Genomic DNA, 27,720 nt, shown 5'->3' on the forward strand with positions numbered 1-27,720 from the left:
TTCTTAATGGATATCATACATCCCTCTAATATAGTGGAGACGGTTTCTACAGTGCCGTCTGCTAGCTCTACTTCGTATTTCACATTTAGGGTTTTGATAGGCATGTTTAGCAGTTTGCAAAATTTTTGGTCTACGAAGGATTTATCAGTTCCTGAATCGAACAGTACTCTTGCAAAAATATTATTCACGAGAAAAGTACCTGTTATTACGTTGTCGTCTTGCAGGGCTTCCTTCACATCCATTTTGAAGACTCTGGCGTTATTCTTTTTGGGTTCTTCAGTCTTCTTGGCGAACTTGGGGCAGTTGCTCCTGATGTGCCCCTTCTCACTACAGTTGTAGCAGGTCGCGTCCTTGATCTTCTTACAATCCACAGTCTTGTGGTCTTTGGACTTGCACAGTCCACAAGTGTGCGTCTTTGACTGGGACTGTGAGTTTGGCCCAAACCTGCACTTCCCAAAGTGGAATTTCTGGCAGTTCTTACATTTGGGCTTCTCCCCCGATCGTTGCTCATCTTTTCTCGACTCGGTCCCTCTCTTGCCATCACCGTTTCCACGGTGTTTCTTTCCCGACCTTTGCGAGGTATCATCCTCACGCTTCCTCTTTTCAGCCTCCTTGTTCCTCTGCGACCTTAGTCGGACCGCGTCCATCGTGAGGGACAAGGAGAGGTCAGTCACGGACCTGAAGGTCGTTGGCCGAGAGGCCTTCACACTAGCCTTTATCGCGGGTTCTAACCCCCCGATAAAACGAGCAATCCTCCTTGGTTCCGGGGTGACTAGATAAGGAACCAGGCGAGACATCGTATTGAAGCTCGTCAAGTAGGCCTGGCAGTCCAGATTCGTCATCACCAATGACACAAAATCGGACTCTATTTTCTCCACCTCATGTTGAGGGCAGTAATTTTCCCTGATGAGAGAAACGAATTTCTCCCACGTCATGCTGTAAAGCACAACTTTTCCTGAGGCCTGAACCAGCGCCCTCCACCAAGCTAGGGCCTCGCCCTTAAATGACTGTGACACAAACTTCACTACATCCCTTTCAGCGCAGCCACTGATGTCCACCACCGTGTCCATCTCGTCCAACCATGTCATACATTCGACAGCACCCTTTTCCCCCGTAAAGTCTCGGGGTTTATAAGATACGAAGTACTTGTATGTGCAGCCCCTGGCCCTGGAAGCATCGGTATACTCCCTCTCGCGACGAACACTATTCTCGTTTGACGAGTGGTTGTCGTCGTCTTTCTTGGGCTTGGACGAGTGGTTATCGTCGTCCTTCTTAGGTTTGGATAGTGGTTTGCTGTGGGTTTTTGAGTGTGTCTTTGGCTTTGATGGTGGTTTGGAAACTGTTCTGCTTCGGGATTCTGTATATTGTCGATCCATAGCTGCTTGCACAACATTGTCGACAAGAGCCTTGAGTTGAGCGCCCGTTAGATTTATTTGCGCATTATCATAATCATCTTCGTTTGTATGACTGTTTCCTTCATTAGGATTCGCCATAGTAGCTTGTATCTGCTGCAGAAGATAATGAAAATTCTATTTAGGAGTTTATTATTGAATTGTCTTTTATGGCAATTTATTAACCATGGTAACGAAGACCATATCCGGTTAATTTGTTACTCACTTTATATTTAGGATTTGAACATATTTATCCTAATCACAATTAATATTGCTAGCGGCATAAAAGCCTAGTCACGAGGACGTTATTTTAATATTAGCCGAGATTACAGAGAATCAAGGTATGAAGGTTTGAACCGTAGTCCTTTTACTCCTTCTGACAGGGAGTCATAAACCACAACTGTCTTTTGTCTTATTATGACAGCAATTATGGCCCATAGGCACTACATCACTAACGGATGTTTGATAATTTGGCCCTCAGGCACTACATCACTTATGGATGTTTAACAAGTGATCATCTTTATTGATGATTCAACCCCTGATTTATTATATCATTAACTTGGGCTTTGGAAATCCCTTAAAGGATTCTTGTATAAGAATGACGTGTGCGATTTTAACGAATCACATCTGTCATGATTGTTAACATGCTTACAGAGGTTAATAGGGAATCAGAATCTTTTAAATTAGGTCTTACCATCTTGGCCGGATCTTAAAAGACACCTGGCTAGGTTTCACTCTGAAGATTCTTTATTTAGGCAGATCAAATTAAAAGGAATGGTTTTGATTTATTTCATATATAGTGATAACAAAATGAATTCATAATATAACATTCCATAATTTTAATACGATTACACACCGCCCTAAACGGGACTTTCGAATAGTACATACTTACATAGAGGTTTAAAATAAGTGACAAGTCCACGCAGGGACTAATATAAGATAAGTGTCCATGCAAGGACTAAAAGATAAGTCCACGTAGGGACTGATATACGATAAATGTCCACCCAGGACTAATGGTCACGTTTCTTCTTCTTGCCCTTTAGTAGGTTTGCTAAGCCCTTGAGGAATCCTCGGTGGCTCTTACGTTCTTCCTCGAAGTCTCTTTCCACACGGCTCAAACGGTGGAGTATTTCTTCTTGTTCGGGAGGAGAGAAACGTGGTTGTGGCGCCTGTTGCGGAACTGGAGGTCTGGGAGGTGCTGGGTACCCATGAGCTGAGTAGTCCGGTGCTCCCATGTTCCCATGAGCTCCGTCAGGATATCGTGCATTATACCTGGCCGACACCACATATGGGTCGCGCTCATAGTTGTAGTTGTGATGTGCTTGCGATGACGGTTTGAACGGGTTGTAAGCCGTTGGACCCGTGTACGCAGGTATTGGGTGGTCATACCCAAAGGGTGGCGAAGTTGGTGCAGCTGGTGCGGAGTTCGCCTCCTGTACAGGACTTGAAGGTCCTTCTTCTTGTAGTGGCGGGTAGTGGCTACTACTAGAGTGTCGAGGGGTGCTGAAGTGGACATCCCCTCCTCCTCGGGTGGACATACGGGCATTTGTCCTCCTACGCCTTGGTGGATCAGGCATTACTGGCTGTGCCGGTGGCGGAGGTGGTGGCGTAACTGCCACGAAATGTGGATCCTCGGAGGGATCTCGCGGATGTTGCGGCTGTTGTGATGACTGTGGCGTATGGTACCACTCGTGTTGATTAAACAACGCCATGAAGCTATCTGGTCCCTAATAGGGTGCACCATGGAAGGATGACCCATCAGAGATTTCTATTGGGTGCGTGGGCGTGCCACGAGCAGGTTCTGTCGGATCAGTATCCTCGTCCATATGATCTTCGGAGAAGTGGTCTTGTGGCCCTAACGGAACAAAGCCTGAAGGCTCCTGGATGTAGTCAGCTGGATTAAACTGACCTCTGAAGTATAGAGTAGGGTCGTCAAAATTTCGGTGTGATACTGAACGCTGTAGAGGTATGAAGGAGGGTTGTGGGTTGTTGGGGTCATTCTCGGAATTTGGCCCGAATGAGTGCCGGTATGATGGCGTTGAGCTATGCGAGGTGGAATGCCTCGCAGGTTCATAAAGGTCTCTTCGCCTTTGCGGTTCTTCACTCCTTGTGGTTGAAGGAGCTCGCGTATTTGAAGGTCCGGCTTCGTGATCGTGATGTGTAACGATCTCTCCTCTGCCTCTTCTTCCCCTTCCTCTTCCTCGGAATATCACTGGCGGCATATTTCCTGCTTTCAAAACTTTAAATACTAATAATAAAAGAAAAAGAGAAAGTTGGAATAACAATTCGAATTTGTCCTATGTTCTTGTCTAGACTCAAGTATGTGCAATTGTGTCACTGAGATTAAACACATTAGGATAGTGTTTAATTCACTCAATGTTGGCTCTGATACCAACCTATCACACCCCGATTTCCACGTGTATCACCGGTGGGCCCGGTGGGGGATTATCGTGACGTAGTTGGCAACAATATAGTCAAACCACAATATATAAATGCACAGCGGAAGCATAAAGATAAATATGATTCAACCATTTACTGTAATATCAAATGTATCACAAGTAGTTGAATAGTATCCACAGGATGGATCAAAATAAATAAAATGTCATTCAACAGATAAGACATCAAGCTTGCGAGACTTCTTAATAATGCTATGGAGCTAATGCCAGCCAATTACGTGTAGTACCTGCACTTAATCTTTTTGGGAAAATACGTCAGTTTACACGGGTAAATACGATCAACTGACTCTTTTGTAAAAAGTTTATTAAAACTGATTTGAATGCACGAGGCACAAATTCTTTTATAACTTGGGAGAATTATTTAATATTATAATCTTGTGAACGAATTACATGTTCCTTCTTTGCGTTCAGTAGCCCGGATCGTACCGGGTTAAAGATCAATAGACACACCACATTTGCGTAAAACCGAGGTGGGTAAACCATCGGCTACGTCTTTTAATAGTATAGACATCATACCGGGTGTACGCCTACACCTGGGTGTCGAGGTCGTGGCCATTTCGTAAAATGATGCCAAGGATATCCGGGACATGGTCATTAACCCCCCAAAGGCTTTTAAGTTACAAGACTGTTTAAATGAGCCGATCAAACTATTCAATTAACCACCTAAACGATGGAATTATTTGATGCTCAATCAAGCGGTATTTTATATATCGTAACCCAAGCCCGTATAAGGGAAAATAAGTTAAAAGTATTTACCTTTGCAATGTATATTCCTTAATCAATTAAATCACTGATTTCTTTTACTGGGGCTCCTTATTCTGGAACGAAGGTTTTAAATAACCTATTAGAATCCTAACGGGTCTTTATATTAGCCGTGGCCTAGACCGGTTAGTTTCGAGGGATAGATATGGTTTAATCGCATGAAAGGCGAAAACCGAGAATGGAGTGTGATTCTGACCCAACAAGTTCGAAGACTTGTTTTATATGGGTTTATTATTCACACTCTGGAATTTAGGGTCAAAATGATATGGTTTGACCCATATCGGCTAATTTATGTAAACTAGTTACATAAGCCGAACCGTGCGCGCAATAGGCGCAACGGATAACCGTAGGAGTCCTACACTGTTTTCCTAAGTCAATATACTTTAAAGAGGTTGTGGTATCAGTAGGATACCTTCCATAATGCCCGTAACGAGTTTTAGTTCACTATACGCCCCGTAGGGGTTTTCCGGTCATTTTAAAGACTTTTGAAGGGATTTCTGAGTTCTACAGGAAACCTGAGTTTCCCGATCAGTTTAATAAGTTTAAAATATCTTATTTATTATTTAAAATCAATAGCAACTGGAATCGGGTCAAACGACCTTGTAGAACTCAAGTTTTGGCCGAAAAGGGCATATTCGGTATTTACCGAACCGTAGCCATAACCGCAGGTTATGAGCATGTTAAAATTTATTAAAAATTTTAAAAATCCCAAAATATTATTTTACTACAGTGGGTAAAAGTTTTGGTGACGAAATCTTGGTTTAGGTAGGCGTTATGCTAATTGCGCCGTTTATTACAAAAGTTTCTTATAAATGCGCTATTTGGCATAACTCCCATTCTAGACCTCGGATTGGCGCGAAACTTTCGGGACATGCTTAGAATTTAGTAAGCAACTCCCTTCACGTGTCCGAAAAACTCGTTTTATTTTAAAAAGGGTGTTACGGTCAACTTTTAAGTAATTAACGGAAATGCGTAAAAGACTCGGACAAACGACGAACCGGTCACAGAGGGTGATACCATCACGTGACCTGGTCCTAAGAGAGTCCTAAGGCATATCTACATTTTACTAAAACGGGTCAGAACTGAAGTCAAAGCAAAAGTCAAACTTTTGCGACATTCGGCTCCGAACCGGGTCAATATGGCAAATGGCCGAATCAAACGAGCGTAGACAAGTTTATATACTTAATATCATGTTTTATGAGTGTCTAAACAGGTTGCATATCATTTATATTACGGATTATGCAAGAATCGCAAAAATAGCTTTCTGTTGACTTTTTAAGCATTCGTTTGACTCGACATTTGAACTAGTTAGAATGGTGATCAGAGGGAACCCTTTTAGGGGTTTATTACCCACATAAATACCAACACATAACTACTTTTGATTCGACAATTCACTGGACCATTTGTGAATTATCGCAAAGTCAATCGTTAGTTACGACGGATTGACTTTTAGGCTAAATTAAGCAAAAACAAAGCTAAGGATGGTATGGCATACTTACAGAGATTTGTTGAAAGATTTAGAACAAGAGAAGAACACTTGAGAGCTTTAGGAATGACCAGAGAAGTGTGTTTGAGGTGTGTGTTAGTTATGAACCTTGGATGTCTATTTATAGTGAAATGTATGCACTTAGATCATCACAACACACCCTACAACTGAGTATGGATGATGGGCAGGTGTCCCAAGGTGTTATAGGTCGAGTAGGGGGCGCCCATGCCTCACTTATTGGCCAAATGATCGTTCACAAGCTCAAAAGGCATGCAAGTCCAAACTTTCTGCATCTGGGCGTCCCACGCGGCCCGCATGGGAGTTTAGGCACACTTTAACGCGGCCCGCCTGAAGTTTAAAATCAGACGTGATTAAAGAGGTGGCTCGCGGCCCGCCTCAACTTACTCTAAAACCTTACGCAGCCCGCGAGAGGTCAAGATTATCAGATTTTAAATCTTTTGTAATCATGATCAGAATCTGGTAATTAATAACGAAATCTTTCGTAATTATTAACCTGACCTTTCGGGTTTGAAGGGGTAACTTTGCGGTTTGGCCCTCGATTATTTACAACTAAGGGCCTCATGTTATTTACCCGCATTGTTAAGTCCCCGGTTAGTTTATTAATTATTTGGAAGCCTTAACTTTCAGTGTTGACGCTTTTAACCCTTCTCGTACGAATTTGATCATAACTTTCTCGTTTTAAAACGGAACTTCGCGGAATTTATACAGTATATTCTAGTGAGCGTATTTTACTGTTACAAAGCCTCGGGTACGTCAAAGGGTCACTCAGAGGTATAATTAAACATGTTGACACAGTTAACCCCCGCAGCTTGTAATCTCCCACTTTCTTCCGCGTTTCGCTTTCGTACGATCCATGATTTATTCGTTTGAAGGTACTCGCACCATTTAGGGTTACTTTACAGTATACTTACCCTTGTTTGACATTTATAACCCTCGAATTTATATACTTTCAAGGTTTGTCAACATTAGTCCTTTATTAAATACAATACGCCACGTGTAACTTAAGACACGTGTCAATACATTATTGGACACAAAATTTCGAGGTGTTACAATTCGAGCTAGCAACTACCGAAAATGCAGCGGAAATACAAAATCAGCATGAATCAAAGCAGAAATGGTGTAGAAACAGAAGGAAATCACTTTAAAATAGTTTTCTCATTCAATCTTCACAAAATACACGAGCAGCAGTTCGGCTACACGGGAGACATGAACGTACAAAATGAGAAAACAACTGAACTATTTATAGGGGATGAGGTTTCGCTTATATGACATGTCCATATGAGCGAAATCATAAGCTTGGGATTTCGCTCATGTGACACTATGTCCATATAAGCGAAATATCAACATTACAAACCCCAAATTTACATATTAACCCCCTATACATTCATAATTAACACATCTAGACCCTATACATTGATCAAATAAGACTAAGACACAGGCTTTAGACATTCGTGCACCAACAAAAACTCTACCCATGTGTATCTGGAAAAATCATCTACAATGACAAGTATGTACTTCTTTCTAGAAAAGCTTTCAATGCTTATGGGTCCACAAAGATCCATATGCAAAAGTTCTAAATTTTGTGTTATTGATGATTTAGAAATTGTTTTGTGTGAGCTTCTTTTAGATTTACCCATTTCACAAGCTTCACAAATTTTATCCTTCTTTGAGGATATGAAAGGTAATCCTTTTACCAGTCCTTTGTTTGTTAATTTGCTTAAATTTTTAAAGTTTAAGTGGGCTAATCTTTTGTGCCACAACCAACTACTACCTTTGTTAATTTTTGAAAATAAACACAATTTAGTATGTTCATTTCCCTCTTTAAAATCAAAATAGTAGATAGATTGTCGTATTCTTTTTCCACTTAAATAAATCTTATTGTCATCCAGACCAATTAGCAAACATTTTTCTGGTAAGAAGGTTACCTGAAAACCTTTGTCACAGAATTGACCACAGCTTAGCAGATTGTACTTTAAGCCGTCTACATAGGCTACTTTTTCGATGGTCAAAGATCCATACTTTATATATCCATACCCCAATATCTTCCCCTTTACTCCATTTCCAAAATTAACTAATTTACCCAGTTTTGAAACAAAATTACTGAGCAAGCTCCTATCCCTAGTCATGTGCTTGGAGCTACCAGAATCGCAGTACCAGATCTGCTGCACATGATGGTCCTGAAATGGTAAAGTTAGAGGGTTTTTGATACCCATACTTACTTGGGTACTTTTTCTGATGAAGTTTTAATCAGATTTTCTTCTTTTGATGAACTTTCATCAGAATATCTGTTGCGTGATAAGTCATGAATAAAACAGATTTTTCAATTTTTTTTGGAGATGATGTTGAACTAGCTTCAGAATGTCAACACATATACAAGTTAAATGGCTGTCAGATGACTGTTCAAGATCAAGATTGTATGTGAGTTAAATGCCATTTTAGTCCCTGTGGTTTGGGCCATTTTGCCAGTTTAGTCCAAAGGTTTCATTTTTAACCTGTGGGTCCAAAAAGGTTTCACAGTTGCCATTTTAGTCCACTGGGTTAACTTCATCCATTTTTTCTGTTAACGAGAAGGCCAATTCGGTCATTTTATATGCCTGAATTGCCCTTTTAGTTAACAGAATTACATACAAAATGACCAAATTGGCTTTCTCGTTAACAGAAAAAGTGGATGAAGTTAACCAAGTGGACTAAAATGGCAACTGTGAAACCTTTTTGGACCTACAGGTTAAAAATGAAACCTTTGGACTAAACTGACAAAATGGCACAAACCACAGGGACTAAAATGACATTTAACTCTTGTCTATATTTACCTTTTGTTCTGATATTTCAGGTTCTTCACCAGAAAGTGCCATGAGAGAGAAGTTTGCCATCTCTTCTTCTTCTTCTTCATCAGAACAGTCATCTGACAACCATGTATTTATCCCTGCTATCAAACTGACTTGTTGTTGCTTCTTGGCTTCCTCCAGCTTCTTCTTATAGTATGCAACGTCTTTCAGTTTTTTTATTTTTGCATTCTGATGCATAGTGACCCTTTTGCTTACATTTGTAACACACAACTTCTGATTTTCCTTTATCCCTTGATCTTCCTTCCATCCTCCCTTTATCACTTTTCTGGTACTTCTGACCACCTCCCCTTAATCTCTGCTCAAAAGTTTTGGTGAGCAATGCAATTGGCTCAGCAAATGCAGAAAAATCTGATGATGTATCAGAAATTTCCATACTTTGGCGATTTGAGGTTTATGGATCATAGATGGGTGTTCTTTGTGAGTTTGAGATTAGAGCTAAGGATCCCCCTCTTTGGTTTGATTCTTCATATATTTCCTCTTCTCTTGGGACAAGAATGTTATATAAGTCATGAAGACTCATATTTCCTAGTTCTAAAGTGGAGGATAAAGTCATGGTTAAACTTTCCCATTCTCTAGGTAAAGCATCTAGGAATTTTATATTCCTTTCAACATTTGATTTTACAATCCCAAATTTCTTTAGCTCATTTAAAAGTTTTGCAAATCTATTATAGGTTTTACAAAGTTGTTCATTTGGTAAACTTTTAAATCTCTCATAAGAGGAAACACAATTTGTTCTCTTATTCCTCTTCATCCTTTCCACTCCTTCGCAAAGATTTTCTAACTGATCCCATATCTCTTTAGCTGATGCACATGCATCCACTTGAGAGAATATGTCATTGGGAAGTGTCATTATCAAAAGTGATTTGGCCCTTTCATCTACAACCGCCATCTCCTTGTCTTCTTGGCTCCAGTGACTTTCACCTTTGGGAGCCAAGGAGGCAGGGATGCCTGGTGATTGATCAGTTCCTGGAATAGCTGGTATTTCAGTAGTTGGTTCATGTGGACCCCTTTCAATGGATTGAAATAGTGCTCGGTCATGTCCATTAAGGAAGTTGAACATCCTGATTTTCCATTGTGGGTATTCCTTTCTGACAAAGGCCAGAGGTTTAGACATTGAACCAATATTGAGAGCATTATTCCATGTTTGAAAGTTTGTCGTATTTAGAAAAAGGAATGAGCAATTGAATGTTTTGAAAATAATTTATTCAATTTGCTCTGATACCAATTATTGGTCCCAGTTGGACTTAAAAACTTTCTTTTCTCGTAATATGGCAAGTGATTTCAACAAATGTGAAAATAGTGTGCGGAAATAGAAATCAGATTTTCAAGAAACAAGAACTACAGAATTTTCAAGTTTATATCACTTTGAAACAAAATGGTTTACAAGGTGATTGTGAGGTTATTATCTATTACAAACGAATAATTGTGTAATTCTGAGGTGAAAGGACTATGGAGTCTTTGTTGTATATGTTGAATGTTTGGCTTAACTAATCGTCCTTTGCTGAAGAGCTTTCTATTTATAGAAAGCCTCGAGGGCATGAATAAACAATTGTTTATTCATGCACTTGTCCTACAAAAAGTAGTTTCTTAGCATATTCATTAAATCCAATTTATCAAGTTGCTTCAGTTATATCATTGAGTCCAATAATGTCAAGTTGCTTCGGTTATTATGGCAGGCTAGAACTCATTCAGACAAGTGGTGTTTATTAGAATTTCTGATAACCACTTCATCAGAAATTCTGATGAACAAATCATCAGAAAGTCCGATGATCAGATTTACCAGAAACTGATGATCAGATCCATCAGAATGGTCTTTTTTGATAATCTTCTCTTGTTCTTCATCAGATTCTGATTCTTTGATGCAGATGTGTTGTTCTTTTCAAGTGTCCTATCTCATTTCTTCTTGCTGTTTGATCTTCAGGACATTATCTTCTTCAATAAACAAGGCTGGATATGTTTTTATTCAATACTTACATAAAAGTTTCCTAACATTCCCCAGTTGTTTAAGAACACTACATCCAGTACTAAAGCTACTACTAAATTTCGGGACGAAATTCCAAACCAACAAGGGGATGATGTGACATCCCGCAAAAATGCTTAACTACACTAGCTTATTCAGTGTCTGAGCGCTAAATTTCGGGATGAAATTTCTTTCAACTTGGGGATTTGTGACAACCCAGTTTTCCCTTCACATTCCACCTTACATTGTAATTTTGTAAAAATTAATAAACGTGATTATTTTGTTTGGTTGTATTTATATATAATAAATACATAAATATGTTAGCAACTTTGTAATAAATGTGCAGCCACACATCTGACCTGGTCGCACACTCCAAGTGTCTGCCCTTATTTAAACCACATGGCCCCACACACACTTATCTAGCTAGACTAGAGTGGCCGTACACCACATCACCTCGTACACCCTCCTCTTGGTCACACAACTTTTAATTCAGGCCCAAATCTCAAGCCCACAAATAACCATATTAAGTCGCACATCCCAGCCACACAATGGATCACAAATGTGTGTGATTGTGCGGAAACTTTTGCTTGGGTATTTATACCTACATGGTGCAAAACCCTGGAGAGTGTTTCCAATCATTGACGACGGCAACCTTCCAGAAATATTCCTCCCTTTTGCAGCAAACAATCCCCCACCTTTTTGGGAAACCCTAGAACATTCTCTTCTCCTTTGAACTTGGCGGCGACATCATCCTCTATATCATTTCATCTGCAGCTTACAACCATTCACTTGGAGCTCCATTCCTTTTCTATTAGTGCACATTCTCTTGCATTCGGATCTCCGGTTAGTGTGTTAACACCACTTGATTCTTTTTACATGATATGGTCTAGGCTTGTGTGATGGTTTATCTATATTGCATGGTTTATTTGGTGAACATGAAAGATTTCTGTCTGATTTTATTTAACGTCGCACACTCATGTAACGCACACCTCGGACTGCATGACGTACAATCTTCCATAGCACAACGCACATATGAATGCCACGTATGCCACACATTCCTGATGAACAAATTTTGATGCACAATGTACAAGTAAAATGTGCATGGCCGCACACCCTCATGGGTGTCGCACACTCATGTTGGGTCATATACTGTTTTGGGCCGCACACTCACGTAGATTGGGCTGCACTTCTAAGTGGGCCGCACACTTATACTAAACTATATGTTACTGTTCACTTGATTGGGCTTTTGTTGAGAATCCAGTTGTAGTTCACATACATGTTTATGTAATACGTGATTCTTGTATGCTACCTGCTAGTTACGTGTAGAAAATACGTGGATTGCTTGCATTCAAACCTAATCGTTATTGGTAACCATAATAGGACGTGGTTGACCAACTCTAAATAAGTAATTAATTTGCCGAGCAAAACAAAGGTGAGTTCACACATTTTACTTAAAGCATGTATTCCCGGTGGTTGGGAACGTACTTCACTTTCCTTGGTTTAGGATTTCCTAGTATTCCGAGGATAGAATACTGTTAAATGCTATTTATCTTTCATGTCTTAGCGTACTAAATGAAACTCTATCACGAAGTCCCCACTTACTATACCGATTAATCGCCTGGCCTTGCGAACGGGATATTAGTTGATAGTGCTATTAGGTTTCACTAACCTCACATCGTGCCTTAGATGACGGGCGTGAACTACTATGCCTTGGCAACCGTCAATGATGATAGACATTGACAAACGTGGAAAAACAACGCAATAGTCGCAAGTGTTTGGTATGATGCAGTCTAGTAGCTTACAGATGGGGTAGTTCCCCACAACATGATTATAAATGAGTAATTTAACAACATACGTTTTTCTGGAAATTAAATTGGAAAACCATGAACTCGCTAACTTTATGTTGACACCCAGTGCATGCTTTGTAGGTCCTTAGGAACAGCTTGGGAGCTTGCAGCGGAGGAATGCAGTGGTTGCGTTGAACCAATGTTGGTTCTAAATAACTATTTATGAACTTATAACTTCTGTTTGGATTATTAAACTTAATGCTTCCGTTGCTAACTTTAATATTGTCTTAGACTTTGAACTTTAGTCACTAATCGGATTGTAGTGATGAATTTACTATATTTTAAATGCTTGTTCAATATGATTGATGGCATGATCCTGGTCAGTCACACGCCTCACGTTAGTACTCCGCATGTGGAAATTGAGGGTGTGGCATCCTTCACTACATGCAAAATTACCAATGATGGATCAAGGATCCTTACCTCGGTGACGAACTCGTGGAGTTGCCTCTCAACCTCAAAGGCATCCTCCTCAGGCTCCATATGATTCTTCCTTTTCGACCTAGCTTTGGCTCTAGTCGTCACAACTTTGGGTTCAGGGAGGCTTTAGCCTTTGGCCAACTCGTTCTTGATAGAACGGGAAGAGATCATGCTGTCTATATCATGCCTCCCAAACTTGGAGGCTGACTTGCTGGCGGATCTTTGAGCGCCTATTCCTGAAACAAACTGATAAGTATTTTGTTTCATACATTTATATTAAATTCAAAATTACAATATACATATATGTACAAGTTCTTACTTGACATTTGTTAGACCCTTCAAGATTTATGGATAAGCAACTAAGTGGATTAGTAAGAATTATGGGTTATGGTTGTATTTGGGCTTTTTAGGTAAGTTGGGCCTAGGGTTTAGGGAGTCTCCTGCATAAAAACTTACTATAAATAGAAGGGTTCTGTCATTAGGAGTTTGGTTGGCAACATTGGATATCTTGTATTAGACATAATCATATGTATGCAAGATTTGAGTAATCATCAATCAAGAATCTTTCTTTCCATCTCCTTTGTTCTTTCATAACTTGTTTGTGTGATCCGCCACCTCTCAAGCTAGTGCGATATCGTTGTGATCTCATTACGGGACTTACAATTGGTATCAGAGCCTCTCGAACCTAATTTCCAAGCTTGGATCTGATATCGCGGTGCTGTTGTTCTCGGTTCGCTGTTACTATTCCGGTTTCTGTTGTTTCTTGACTGTTTCTGGTCATCTTGGACAGACTTCAACTGATCTCGGATTGCATTCATAGCATTCCGGATCATCTAGGATGATCATTAGTCATCTCGGACTTGAAGATTGCCTCGATCTCGGATCATCTTCAAGTCATCTCGGACCATCATCATCCCATCTCGGATCATCATCATCCATCTCGGACCATCATCATCAGATTTCGGACTGTCATCATCAGATCTCGGATAGTGTTTATCAGATTCCAGACTGTGTTTAATCATCTCGGATCATAGTTTTTGAAGATTGCCTTGGCATTTCATCTCGGACTCATCTCATCTCGGATAAACACCATCTCTGACCACTGTTCATCTCGGACCCTTACATCTCGTACCATTTTTCATCTCAGAATCACCATTTCTGACAATTCATCTCGGACTACTGTTCAGTATTAACAGACATCATCTTGAACCCAACCGGTGTTATGAACAGCGTTATGACCGCACCTGATCTCGGTAACGCTACTCTTGCTGCAATTCAGACTCAGTCCTTGGCTTTCCATCAAGAACTTAACCAAGTTATTGGCAGGTCTACCAAGGTTCCGAGGTTTTACTACGGAGACGACTACTATGATTGGAGGTTTAGGTTTGAGCAATACTGTAAGGCGAAGGAACCCCATGTTTGGAGAAGCATCAATAGTGGACCACGCACTATCATGTACTCTACTGAAGATGACCCTCAGACTCAGACTCCAAAACCCGAAGGCATTTATACTGAGGAAGACAAAAAGGTTGTAGCTGAGGATGAAGCTGCTTATGGAACTCTTTCAATGGGTCTTGGTCCAGACATTTCAATTGGAGTTCGAAACTACAAAGGTGCTAAAGAAATTTGCGACCAACTGATACACTTGTTTGACGGAAATGCTGACATGAAAGCTAGCGGAGTCAACATGATGAACCAAAAGTTCAGTTCGTTTAATCACATCCATGGGGAAACCGTTGAGAATCAGATTAGGAGGTTTGTCAAACTCGTGTCTCAGATGGTTAGTGCTGGAATCAACATTTCAAACAGTGGAATGAATCATCAACGGCTTAACTCTCTGCCTAAAGGATGGGATGCCGAGGTTTCTATGATCAAGCGTACTAAGGATCTGAATGAAATGACACTTACGGAGCTGATTGCTACACTCAAGTCTTGTGAGATCGATAATCAGCAAAGAGAGATGAATCACAAGAACTCACTAATGACTGCTCGAATGACTAGCCCCAACAACGCAACATTGATGTCTCAAGCTCATCCAAATCTGGTTTCAGTCCTGTTCATGGAGTTATGAATCACAACCCAAACATTGTGTTTAGTCCTGTTGCTGCACCAAAATCCAACTACGTTTATAGAATGTCTCTTCCTACTTCTCAAGCACCTGCTGTCAACACCACAAATGTTCAACAGCAATCCCAGCCTCAGCCACAGCATGCAAATGTTGCTTTTGGTTCAACCACCCAGTCTGCGCCTCAAAATATCTCATCATCACCTTCGGTGGAACATATGTCCTTCTTGACCAAACAGAAAGAAGAAAAACTTTCTCTCGCAGCTTCTATGATCTCCTGTTTCAATGCTTTCTTAGCTGGAGATCTCATGCCCTCAGGTGAGATAACACCAGATGTGAATCAAGTGGTGGAAGAAGACTTAGATGAACTAGATGTGGCTTGGAATCTTGCAATGTCAATGTTTAAGGCAGAAAAGTTCGCTAAGAGATATGGGCGTCATCCAATGAATGCTCGTCCTGGAGTGCTGAGAGACAGGCTAAGGTACTACAGGTGTTATGAGCCGGGACACTTTGCTAGGGATTGCAAGAAGGCTCCAGCGGGATATGAAGCAACTCAGGCAGCTACAGCACGGAACAAGGAAAGGTCAATGGTTCCTGTTACACCTTTTGAGACTTCGACTTCAACTGGACAGGGAAACTCTGGAGCGGGAAGGGCCTTGATCGCACAGGAGCAGAATGGGTTCAATTGGGCTGATGCAGTTGCACAAGTGGAGTCAATGAAGCTATCTGAAACGGCTGCTGTTGAAAGGGTTCATCAATGCTTGATGTCTATGACCGAGGAACCAAAATCACTCCCCGAGATGGTTAATTCCCTTTTATGTACAGAAAATTGTAGAAAAAAAGATGCATTTATGAGATCTGAAAACTCACCATTGATCACCGATTACAACAATGCTATGGAAAGTACATCAGTCTTTGAGAGAACCATAAAACTCTCTATGAAAAGATTGAAGCACTTAAGAAGGACATAGCTCAACTTCACAGAGATGTGAATCAACAGCAATGTTGGGTTCACGACTACAAACATAGACTCACATTAAAAAAACCTTGAATGTGACTCTGTGAAGGCTGAGCTGGAACTTCTCACTAGAAAGTACAAACAAAATGAGTTAAACATCAAAAATTTTGATACTTCCAGTGACACTGTTCGTAATCTGTGCAATGTGCAACTTGCCTTCAAAGAAAATAAGGGAAAGGGATTGGGATACATACAGGTTCCACCACCATATAATCCTAATTACTCCAGACTACCTACAACTGAGCAAGAGATGGAAATTTATGATAAAATGATGTATGCAAACCTAGTGATTATGTTCCATATGAACCATCAAAATGTAAAAATAGTAAACCAAGTGATTTCAAGTAATTCAAAATGGAAATTTGACAGGAGAGTCTGATGTGTCGACTGAGGAACTTGATACATCTGTTTCAAGTGACTCAAAAATCAATTTTGATGATTCAGGAAACTGTTCTAGTACGCCTGAAACATCGAATGATATGTTAGAAACTCCCTGTAATGATCAAGCGTACTAAGGATCTGAATGAAATGACACTTACGGAGCTGATTGCTACCATCAAGTCTTGTGAGATCGATAATCAGCAAAGAGAGATGAATCACAAGAACTCACTAATGGCTGCTCGAATGACTAGCCCCAACAACGCAACATTGATGTCTCAAGCTCATCCAAATCTGGTTTCAGTCCTGTTCATGGAGTTATGAATCACAACCCAAACATTTTGTTAAGTCTTGTTGCTGCACCAAAATCCAACTACGTTTATAGAATGTCTCTTCCTACTTCTCAAGCACATGCTGTCAACACCACAAATGTTCAACAGCAATCCCAGCCTCAGCCACAGCATGCAAATGTTGCTTTTGGTTCAACCACCCAGTCTGCGCCTCAAAATATCCCATCATTACCTTCGGTGGAACATATGGCCTTCTTGACCAAACAGAAAGAAGAAAAACTTGCTCTCGCAGCTTCTTTGATCTCCTGTTTCAATGCTTTCTTAGCTGGAGATCTCATGCCCTCAGGTGAGATAACACCAGATGTGAATCAAGTGGTGAAAGAAGACTTAGATGAACTAGATGTGGCTTGGAATCTTTCTATGTCAATGTTTAAGGCAAAAAAGTTCGCTAAGAGATATGGGCGTCATCCAATGAATGCTCGTCCTGGAGTGCTGAGAGACAGGCTAAGGTACTACAGGTGTTATGAGCCGGGACACTTTGCTAGGGATTGCAAGAAGGCTCCAGCGGGATATGAAGCAACTCAGGCAGCTATAGCACGGAACAAGGAAAGGTCAATGGTTCCTGTTACACCTGTTGAGACGTCAACTTCAACTGGACAGGGTGTTGGTGCAGTTGTCTGTCGACTACATCTTCGTTCAAGTCTTAGAGTTTTAGAATAGGAATGATTGTAAATGATTGTAAATATGAGAAAGTGAAATTGTATAGTTGTATAATGATTGGATCGCTCTTAGGAACATGGGCCGCTCGAACGGACATGTTGGTCCGCTCGAGTGACAAAGGTCTGAACCGCTCGAAAGGTTAGTTGCTGGACCGCTCGAGTTGCATGTTAGTTGGACCGCTTATGTGTCAACTACATGGACCGCTTATTGGGCCTGTCCAATAAGCGGTCCCAGCTGTCTATAAATACCTATGAGCGATCTGACTTGAGAATAGTTGTAACGTTTTGGTGAAATCGTGCCGAGGTTCTGCCGGTGCGAGATTTAAGTTGTAACCAGCGTCAAATCTATACAACAAGTAGTTAAAGTGATATTTGTGCTGTTTCTACCTTAGTTTCTTGTTATTCCGCACCTGAAACCAAGGAGAAAGCCTCTGAACGACTCGTTCGGGTCACGAAACGATCCTACAAGTGGTATCAGAGCTCAGGAGGAGGTTCTCTGCAGAAATTAGCCGGATTTCATCACTTTTTCTTACTTCTACACCTTCTTTTTCTGATTCGAGAAGATTTCACGGTCGGAATTTGCTCAATTTTTCACAGATTATGCGAAATAGTATCGAGATAAACCCTGGAAAGTTTCAGATCTAAATTCAAAGTTTTAGTGGATCAAAAATAGAATTGAAGTTGAACCGCTCGTTCGAACAGCTCTTGGACCGCTTATCCGGACGAATCAGGAACCGCTCATTCGGTCGGATCGACCTTGAATCGCTTATCCGGACATTGTGAATCGCTCATCCGGACAAGTGTGGACCGCTTATTCGGACGGATAGTAAATCGCTTATTCGAACATAGTTTGGAACCGCTTATTCGGTCGGTTAGAACCGCTCATACAGACAAATTGTTCCTGGATCGCTTATTAGAACTGATTTGGGTTGCTTATTGGATCATTTCTGGATCGCTTTTTCAGACAATTTCTGGACCGTTTATTTGTCATCCAGTTTGTGTATCTGGACCGCTTATTTGGATCAACTGCTGTTTGATTCGCTTTTCTGTCACATTTAGATCGCGTATTCGTCAACAAACACGTGCCGTTCTGTTTTGCGAAACATGGCAATGATGTTCGATGAACAGGAGAATTATTATTTCGAAAGATTTAATAACTGGAATAACGGATTTCTAAATGAGGGGTATAGAAAAGTGAGCAAAGATGGTTGGGCAAAAAGGTTCAAATATTTCGTGTGTCTGAAAGATGAAACGTTGGATGATCTTAAAGACCGATATGATGTTTTACTGAATTATCTGAAAGATCATGAGATATATCCGTCAACTGCTGAAAAATTGGAGAAATTTGCAGATGCATTACCAATTGAATGGAGTGAATGTTTGAAAAATTTAAGAGAGGACTCAAATTTTTCAAAACTACCTCTAAATCAATTCATCAGCAAACTTAAAGCTCATGAACTTGAAGTCAGTAAGAAAAAGAAAGAGATGATTAAGGTTTTGGAGTATAACATGCTAGATTTGGATACAGATGTGATTGAGGAAATGTACAAAAGAGTTGCTAAATGTGTCAGAGCAAAAAACGTGCTAAAATATGATTTCAAACGAGGTTGTTATATTGATAATGTTGGTAATCCTTTTGATTTCGTTAAATTGTTTTGTGCAGGTACATTGATAGCAAAGGAAGAAGAAACTTCAAAAGCTGAAGAATCGGTGAAGAATGAAACAATGTGCTCAACATGCGATAACTTTAAGACTGACAATGACAAACTTGTGAGAGACATAGAATGTTTGGCATTTGAAGTCAAAAAGTTGAAAGACGAGAAGCACGTTGCTGAAAACCAGATTCTTTCTCTGGAAAAAGATTGTGAGAAGTTGAAAGCAGAAAATGACAAACTGTTGATTGATTTTAACAGTTTGACTTTGAAATATCAAGAATTTGAGGGGCAAGTGAAAATTCTTGAAGATGGGAAAAATGTGTTTAGTAAAAACAACATTGAAAAACAAAAGATGATAAATTCCCATCTTCAGAAGATTGTCGAACTTGAAAAAGAAGGTGAAAGCGCTCAAAAGAGAATCAAAGAGTTGGTAAAAGAGCTTGAAAGCAAAAAGAAATCGTCAGAAGATGAGGATTTCTGGATAAAGCTTGAAAACAAAAACCTAAAAGCCAATGAATCAAAATTTCAGGAACAGATCAAAATTTTGATAAATGAAAAGTCTGTTCTTGAAAGTTTGAAGGTTGAGAATGACAATTCCATCAAGTCTCATCTTGAGAGAATATCTCAGCTTGAGGAAGAAGCTAAGAATTCCAGGACCAAGATAGATAAACTTGAGAAGAAATTGATCAGTTTTGCGACTAAATCTGACAAGTTGAATATTCCTTGTCCAAAACCGATCAATTCAGTTCCGATGAGTGAAAAAGCTACAAACTTTGACAAAGTCAAAGTTAAAGATTGTGATGAGAAAACTGATGAGGAAAATGAGAAATTTTATTCAGCAGATGAGTCTGTGACAGAGTCTGATGATGAAAATGTTAAGAAAGAAAAACAAAAATTGTTTTTAAAGTTGAAAGAAAAATTTCAGAAAACTGTTCTGCAATCAACTGAAAAAGGTGAATGCTCTAAGCAAAAACCTGTGAAGAAGATTGTAAAACATAATCAAAACTTTAAAAATGAAGGAAAAAACTCATCAGTACGATCATCCAATCAAAAGAAAAAATTACAAAAAATAGAAAATGAAAATTCAAAATTTGTTGTGTGCAGGACGAACCACAGTGCAAAAGCGTCAAAACCAGCACATTTGAGGAAGGAATATCACCAAGCCAGACAATGCTATGATCTGAGCATTTGGTGTGAAAAAGGTGGTAACTGGTATGATAACAGGGTGTGCTACAGCTGCGGTTATCACGGGCACATTGCTGTTAATTGTCAGTACTGGAGTTATGAGACCAGGAGGTGCTATAACTGCAATATTAAAGGTCATATTGCCAGAGATTGCTCAAGAAGATCGAATGACAGATTGAGGGCAAATTCTCAGAAAATGGCAAAGAAGAAACCAGTCGTTGTCAAGCCTAGAGAATTGAAAGCTTCGGGCCAAAACGTCAGAGAACAGAAGGTCAAAGAACCTAAAGTTCAAGAAACAAAAGTGAAGCTTTCTCAGGGGCAGAAAGATCGACTGAGGAAAAAGAGAAAGAAAGCAAGAGAATATCTCGAAAAGATTTTGTCCTCGGGTTCACCCGACAGATCGAAGAAGAGTGCTGATGAATCAACTTCCTCAACTGCAAAGTCAAGCAAGTCGAATTCATCAGATGCAAATCTGAGGACAAAAGAGGAGAAGAAAAAGAAGAAAGTGAAGTTTTCACTTCCTGGCGATGAATCTGTTTCTTCGGAAACAAAGGAGCCACATGTCGGCGATGAATCTGACTCATTAAAGTCAGACAAGCCACATTCAGGCAATGATTCTGGTATGGTAAAACCAGAAGAGCCATGTGTTGAGGTAAAGGTCGAGAATTCTAGTTTAACAATGGATGAGAAAAATTTTCCACCATTGTTGAATAAGAATTCAAAATCACCCAAGGCTGGTCAGGCTTGGGTGAAACTTTTCAAATAGAAAAACCTGACTTGCCGGAGCTCCCAGGTTTGTAAGAGTGGAGCATGAATCGGCATCTTTTTAAATCTGTGTTTGAAGATTTTGCAGGAATTGCCGGAGATCCCAAGATGGTATCGTGGATCATGAATCGGCATCTTTCTTGAATTTTATTCGGTAACGTCAATCATACAAACGGTAAAGAGGTTTAGTTGTGTTTGTGAATGTTTTATAAGTAGTACAGAGGATTCTGGACTGCATATGGTAAATCAAGGACATTAACTTGTACTTGGATTTTCCTACTTTTGTGTAGAAAACAAGATGATGAAGTAACCCCGTACCTAAAATGTTATGTTTGGTAAACAAACTAAGTTTTCTGGAAAAGCCATTTTGATTAAAACAAACTTAAGTGTTTTGAAATCACAATGGGAAAATAGTTTGTTGTGAGGGGGAGTTCTGATTGTTTACGCCAAAGTGGATGGAGAATTGAAGTGATTCTCATCATGTTGTCAAGTTTGTACAGTTTGTTTCAAATTTTCTCAGAAAATCAAAATTGAAACATATTTTGATTTTAGGGGGAGAAAAATTTTAAAAAAAAATTAGAAAATTTGAAAATGTCAAAAACATTAAAAAATTTAAAAAAGAGTTTTGTTGTGAAAAAGAGGAAATGATAGTAAATCAGTGGACTATCACAGCATGCTAAAGAAATGTAATGCCAAATGTGATAAACGGTCTCACTAAAGATGTGACGATAGGCTCAGCTAGACTAGTAGATTTGCGATAACGATACAAACTTAAATGTAAAAGCCTAGTTCTAGTGGGAAACATGGTTGAAAGCATAGTACTTAGTTTTGTCCTTCTTGACTGTGTGCCTACTCGGTAATCGCTGAATGCCAAAAAGCATAAAACTGGTTGAGTTTGTGAACTTTCACAACTTTGCTGAAAAGTCGCTGTGATTGTGCATTTCTTTTTGCAAAGATTTAAACTTGTTTGATTTTTTTATTTTGTTTAAGCATCGGACATCCTCTGCGTATACGTGAGTATCGACCTGGATGTTGTTGCCTAAACGTTCTGCTTTATTTTCTTTGGTGTTTCGTTTAAGCTTTGGACCTCCTCTGCGTATACGGAAGTATCGACCTGGTGGTTAAAGCCTAAACAACTTCAACTTGTTTTATTTTCTTATTTTGTTTAAACATTGGACTTTCTCTGCGTATACGGAAGTATCGACCTGATTGTTAATGTTTAAACATTCTGCTTTGGTTTCGCACATATCACAGTTGATGAAAGTTTAAAGGCATTACTTGAGTTAGTGTATTGCATGATGAGGGGATATGCTGAGATCGTGGGGTCCATAAGAACTTAGTGCATAATTAATATACCTTAAACGTATCGGTAAGCATTTCGAAAGTTGTTAGATTGAGCTTAAGTGGACAACAATATCGTCAATCAACGTGAATCGTTTAGAACTTAAAACGATTAAAAGCTTAACGGTGCTTGTGTTATGTCTCAAAAACTGATATGATCCTCTTGCACAAACTCACAAAAATATGGTTGTTTTGCATTTAAATTTCTGTCTTTGCATTTATGTTTCATTTTTCAAAAATCCAAAAAGATTTTCGACAACTGATGGTGAAGAGCTGATTTTCAAAATCTCAAAGGCTAAACTTGATGAACAGACTATTTGGTTTGGGAGAGAGTGTTAAATTGTGAAGATTTGAAATGCAAATTTGGTTCATTAACTTGATGAATAAGTTGAATGGTAACCTACAGTTTGATCTTCATAATTTTTCTTATATGATTTGTTGATTCATTAAGTTGAATTTCAAATTGTATTAGTTTGTAATAGTATGGTTGAGTTTTGCAGGTTTCTGATCCTGTTGCTACAGAGAGCCAGAAAATATATCAGAACCAGAGATGATGAGCTGAACAGAGAGAAGCCAGGATATAATTTCGATGGTGGTAACAAAATCCCAGACGTCTATCCTAGCAGAGTGATAGGGGGAGTCTGATGAAGGTTATAGCCAAAGAAAGTTAGATCCAGGCAGAATTCTTGAAGAAGACCGAATTATATCCGAGAATGTCTTGTTGAAGACTCTCACTGAAGATTCCGTCAACATTCAAGGGGGAGTCTGTTGGTGCAGTTGTCTGTCGACTACATCTTCGTTCAAGTCTTAGAGTTTTAGAATAGGAATGATTGTAAATGATTGTAAATATGAGAAAGTGAAATTGTATAGTTGTATAATGATTGGATCGCTCTTAGGAACATGGGCCGCTCGAACGGACATGTTGGTCCGCTCGAGTGACAAAGGTCTGAACCGCTCGAAAGGTTAGTTGCTGGACCGCTCGAGTTGCATGTTAGTTGGACCGCTTATGTGTCAACTACATGGACCGCTTATTGGGCCTGTCCAATAAGCGGTCCCAGCTGTCTATAAATACCTATGAGCGATCTGACTTGAGAATAGTTGTAACGTTTTGGTGAAATCGTGCCGAGGTTCTGCCGGTGCGAGATTTAAGTTGTAACCAGCGTCAAATCTATACAACAAGTAGTTAAAGTGATATTTGTGCTGTTTCTACCTTAGTTTCTTGTTATTCCGCACCTGAAACCAAGGAGAAAGCCTCTGAACGACTCGTTCGGGTCACGAAACGATCCTACACAGGGAAACTCTGGAGCTAGAAGGGCCTTGATCGCACAAGAGCAGAATGGGTTCAATTGGGCTGATGGAGTTGCACAAGTGGAGTCAATAAAGCTGTCTGAAACGGCTGCTGTTGAAAGGGTTCATCAATGCTTGATGACTATGACCGAGGAACCAAAGTCACTCTCCGAGATGGTTAATTCCCTTTTATGTACAGGAAATTGTAGAAAAAAAGATGCATTTATGAGATCTAAAAACTCACCATTGATCACCGATTACAACAATGCTATGGGAAAGTACATCAATCTTCGAGAGAACCATAAAATTCTCTATGAAAAGATTGAAGCACTTAAGAAGGACATAGCTCAACTTCACAGAGATGTGAATCAACAGCAATGTTAGGTTCACGACTACAAACATAGACTCACAGTAAAAAACCTTGAATGTGACTCTGTGAAGGCTGAGCTGGAACTTCTCACTAGAAAGTACAAACAAAATGACTTAAACATCAAAAAGTTTGATACTTCCAGTGACACTGTTCGTAATCTGTGCAATGTGCAACTTGTCTTCAAAGAAAATAAGGGAAAGGGATTGGGATACATACAGGTTCCGCCTCCATATAATCCTAATTACTCCAGACTATCTACAACTGAGCAAGAGATGGAAAATTATGATAAAATGATGTATGCAAACCTAGTGATTATGTTCCATATGAACCATCAAAATGTAAAAATAGTAAACCAAGTGATTTCAAGACACCAATGAATTTTGTCAATACAAAAATGAAAATGTTCAAAATGAACCAGCAGATAAATCTGATCACGAAAATGAACCAGTTAATACATCCGCAGATGAGATGGAGGAAAGTTCACAAAATTCTGATTCTGTTAAAAATACTAACTGCTCTAGTTCGTGTGCAGAGTCGGTAAGAACAGAAGAGAAGTCTAAAGAGGATGATGAATCACATCAACGTGCTGCTAATAATGTTATTTCTGATAAAAATGACCTTTATGCTTGGAAATATGTTTTTTCTTGGTTTGCTGAGACTTGGGATGTTCCCACTAAAACTGATGAATCTGGTGCTATTATTCTAGACTATGATCATGATAAAATGGTTGTGTTGAAAATGTTGGAGATGTTTTCACAGGAGAGTCTGATGTGTCGACTGAGGAACTTGATACATCTGTTTCAAGTGACTCAAAAATCAATTCTGATGATTCAGGAAACTGTTCTAGTACGCCTGAAACATCGAATGATACGTTAGAAACTCCCTGTAATGATGAAAAACTTGATATTTTTCATTGTGATAATGAAGAAATTGTTGAGCAGGGGTCATCTGACGATCTTGGCAATCAAACACAGGATTCAGGAATCTCAGATAAAGAGCACAAATCTTCCAAAGATTTCGATTGTGATAAACAATCAGAATCAGGTAGCATTGCGTCAAAAGACAGTCAAATTGTCTTAGACACAGAGTGCTCATCATCTGACTTACCGGAATCATCTAATGTCAAGAACTCAGAGGTTGATAAAGTTGAAGAAGAGACATCCATAGAGTCCAATTCTGCAGAAATTCATGGAAACACGAAAACTATAGAGAAGAAATCCATGGAAATTAATTCAACAATTGAATCAGACGATGAAACTATAGAAGAAACTATTATGGAAACCTTCTCTACAGAAACTCCAGAGAACATAGTCTCTGAAGAAAGGGAGTCTGCGGAAGTCACTTCAACAGATAATTCAACACTTGATCCTAAAGGTTCAGATTCCGAAAATGGTGATTTTAACAAAGCAAAATCAACTGAATCTGTTCCCTCTAAGAAGAAATGGTCACGTAGAAACAGAAGGCCACGGAAAAAGAATGTTCAAAAGGAAAACCCAAATCTCAGGCAAACAAAACCAAAACTGGAGAGTAAATTTGCAGATACTTTCTCTAGTGCTGACAGCTGTGAGCAGGGTTCATCCAAGATCAAACATACACGCAAGCACTGAGCGTCAAATGAAAAGAAAAGACGTGATCAGTTCTCGAGAATAACACAAGCTGAACTGAATGTCTTTTTCTCAAAAAGGCAAACGTGTTTTAATTGTGGAATTCCAGGACACAATGCAAGAAATTATGTTCATCGTCCCTACTAATCTAGGAACATGTATTATTAGAAGGCTACACACACTCACTTTATAAAAAATCGACCTCCCAAATCAAGGCCTTCTGATAGAGACTGGAATCTAGCAAAACAGGAAAATCAAAATTTTCAAATTAACTATGTCCCGAAGCTAAAGCACAGTCTACTGAGCGTATCTTAAATGTGCGACAAAGGAACGGAGGTTCTCTTCCCCAAGAGTGGCTGCGTTGTTTTGAAACCAGGAATTATCATTCTTGAAGACTGGTTTTTATTGAAGCTAAACGTCGAGGAAATGCTTATGTGATTGATATGAACAAAGCAACCACTGATCAAGTTACTTGTTTATTTTCAGAGATAGCTGAGCATGATGCTATGCTGTGGCACCGTCGGTTGGGTCATCTAAACACGAAAAATCTGAATCGGTTAGCAAAAGGAGGTCTCGTCAGGAACTTGCCAATCAAGGATTTCATGCAAATAGAGAAATGTGAAGCGTGCGCTTGAGGAAAGAAGCATCGAAGGCCTCATAAGTCAAACCTGTTCACACAACTTCAAAGGTTTTGGAACTGCTGCATATGGATTTATTTGGCCCTGTAATGTACTCGGTATTGGAGGAAAGGCTTATTTTTTGGTCATCACAGATAATTTTTCTCGTTTCACTTGGGTGTTCTTTTTTAAGCAGAAAAGTGAGACAACTAGCTTATTCAAGAAATTTGTAATTCTCATGGAAAATCAAGCAAATGTGCGAGTGAAGATTATCCACTGTGATAATGGGACAGAATTCAAGAATGCCGAGCTAAATGAATTTTGCGCCTTAAACGAAATCGACCATTAGTACAGCACAGCCAGGTCTCCTCAACAGAATGGAGTTGCAGAAAGACGCAATCGTACTCTCATTGAAGCTGCTCGCACAATGCTAATAGGTTCAGGTCTTCCACTTATTTTGGGCAGAAGCAGTGAATACGGCCTGCTACGTACAGAATCATGCCTTGATCAACAAACGTCACATGAAAACTCCCTATGAAATAGTAGAAGGTCAAAAACCCTCGGTGCAACATTTTCACACTTTTGGCTGTCCGTGTGTACTTCTTCTCATGGATTCCATAGGGAAATTTGCAGCTCGAGGAGATCCGTGCTATTTCATTGGATATGCTAAGAATACCTCTTATCGTGTGTACAACAAAGTCAAGAAGCAGATTGTGGAAGCATATCATGTGGATTGGCTGGAAGAAAATCTAAAAGATGCTCGCATTGGACCTGATTGGCTATATGATTATTCCTCCATGTTTAAATCGTTTCCTATTTTGTCTGATGAAATTGTTGATGCAGGAGTTTCAAGTGCAGAGATGCCTATTCCCATTGTCGATGAAGATAAAGATGTGCCCTTGCAGAATATTCTCAAGAAACTCACTGTGGATCCATCGGAATTTCACAAGGATACTACAGCACAACTTCACTCTTCCACTATTCACGAGCCAATTTCTGAACCCTCTGTGGCTATCCCTGATGGTGAAGTCGGCAACAATGAAGCCTCCGCATGACCGTTAAACGTTCAAGGAGCTTCTTTGTTTCAAGGAGCAATTCCATCGGATGGCACTGTAGATCCTCGAGTGATCAACACTGCTGCACCAGATGAGGGGGGGCCATCTGGAATAGCATCAAAAAGCTTTTCAAATCTGCAATCAAACCTGCAAGCCCCTGCAACAGCAATTCCATTGCATGTTCA

The 27,720-nt window shown here is 39.7% G+C and overlaps 1 protein-coding gene across 1 annotated transcript; it reads left to right on the plus strand.

The window, feature by feature from the left end:
- The first annotated feature begins 24,033 nt into the window (after nucleotides 1–24,033).
- On the plus strand, nucleotides 24,034–25,866 carry LOC110866699 (altered inheritance of mitochondria protein 21-like). The gene is made up of 3 exons (XM_022115843.1): nucleotides 24,034–24,268; nucleotides 24,678–24,950; nucleotides 25,019–25,866. The coding sequence occupies exons 1-3, from the start codon at nucleotides 24,034–24,036 to the stop codon at nucleotides 25,864–25,866; spliced, it is 1,356 nt and encodes a 451-aa protein (XP_021971535.1).
- Nucleotides 25,867–27,720: the final 1,854 nt, after the last annotated feature.

The sequence above is a fragment of the Helianthus annuus genome, chromosome 7 (genome assembly GCF_002127325.2).
Source record: "Helianthus annuus cultivar XRQ/B chromosome 7, HanXRQr2.0-SUNRISE, whole genome shotgun sequence".
Classification (NCBI taxonomy): Eukaryota; Viridiplantae; Streptophyta; class Magnoliopsida; order Asterales; family Asteraceae; genus Helianthus; species Helianthus annuus.

Bases quoted from the DNA above. Each gene is read 5' to 3' on its own strand.
- LOC110866699 (XM_022115843.1), top strand. From the start codon at position 24,034: ATGACCGAGGAACCAAAGTCACTCTCCGAGATGGTTAATTCCCTTTTA. The intron at 24,269-24,677 runs GTTAGGTTCACG...AAAATGAACCAG, and splicing joins AGATGTGAATCAACAGCAAT to CAGATAAATCTGATCACGAA. The intron at 24,951-25,018 runs GTGCTATTATTC...ATGTTTTCACAG, and splicing joins CACTAAAACTGATGAATCTG to GAGAGTCTGATGTGTCGACT.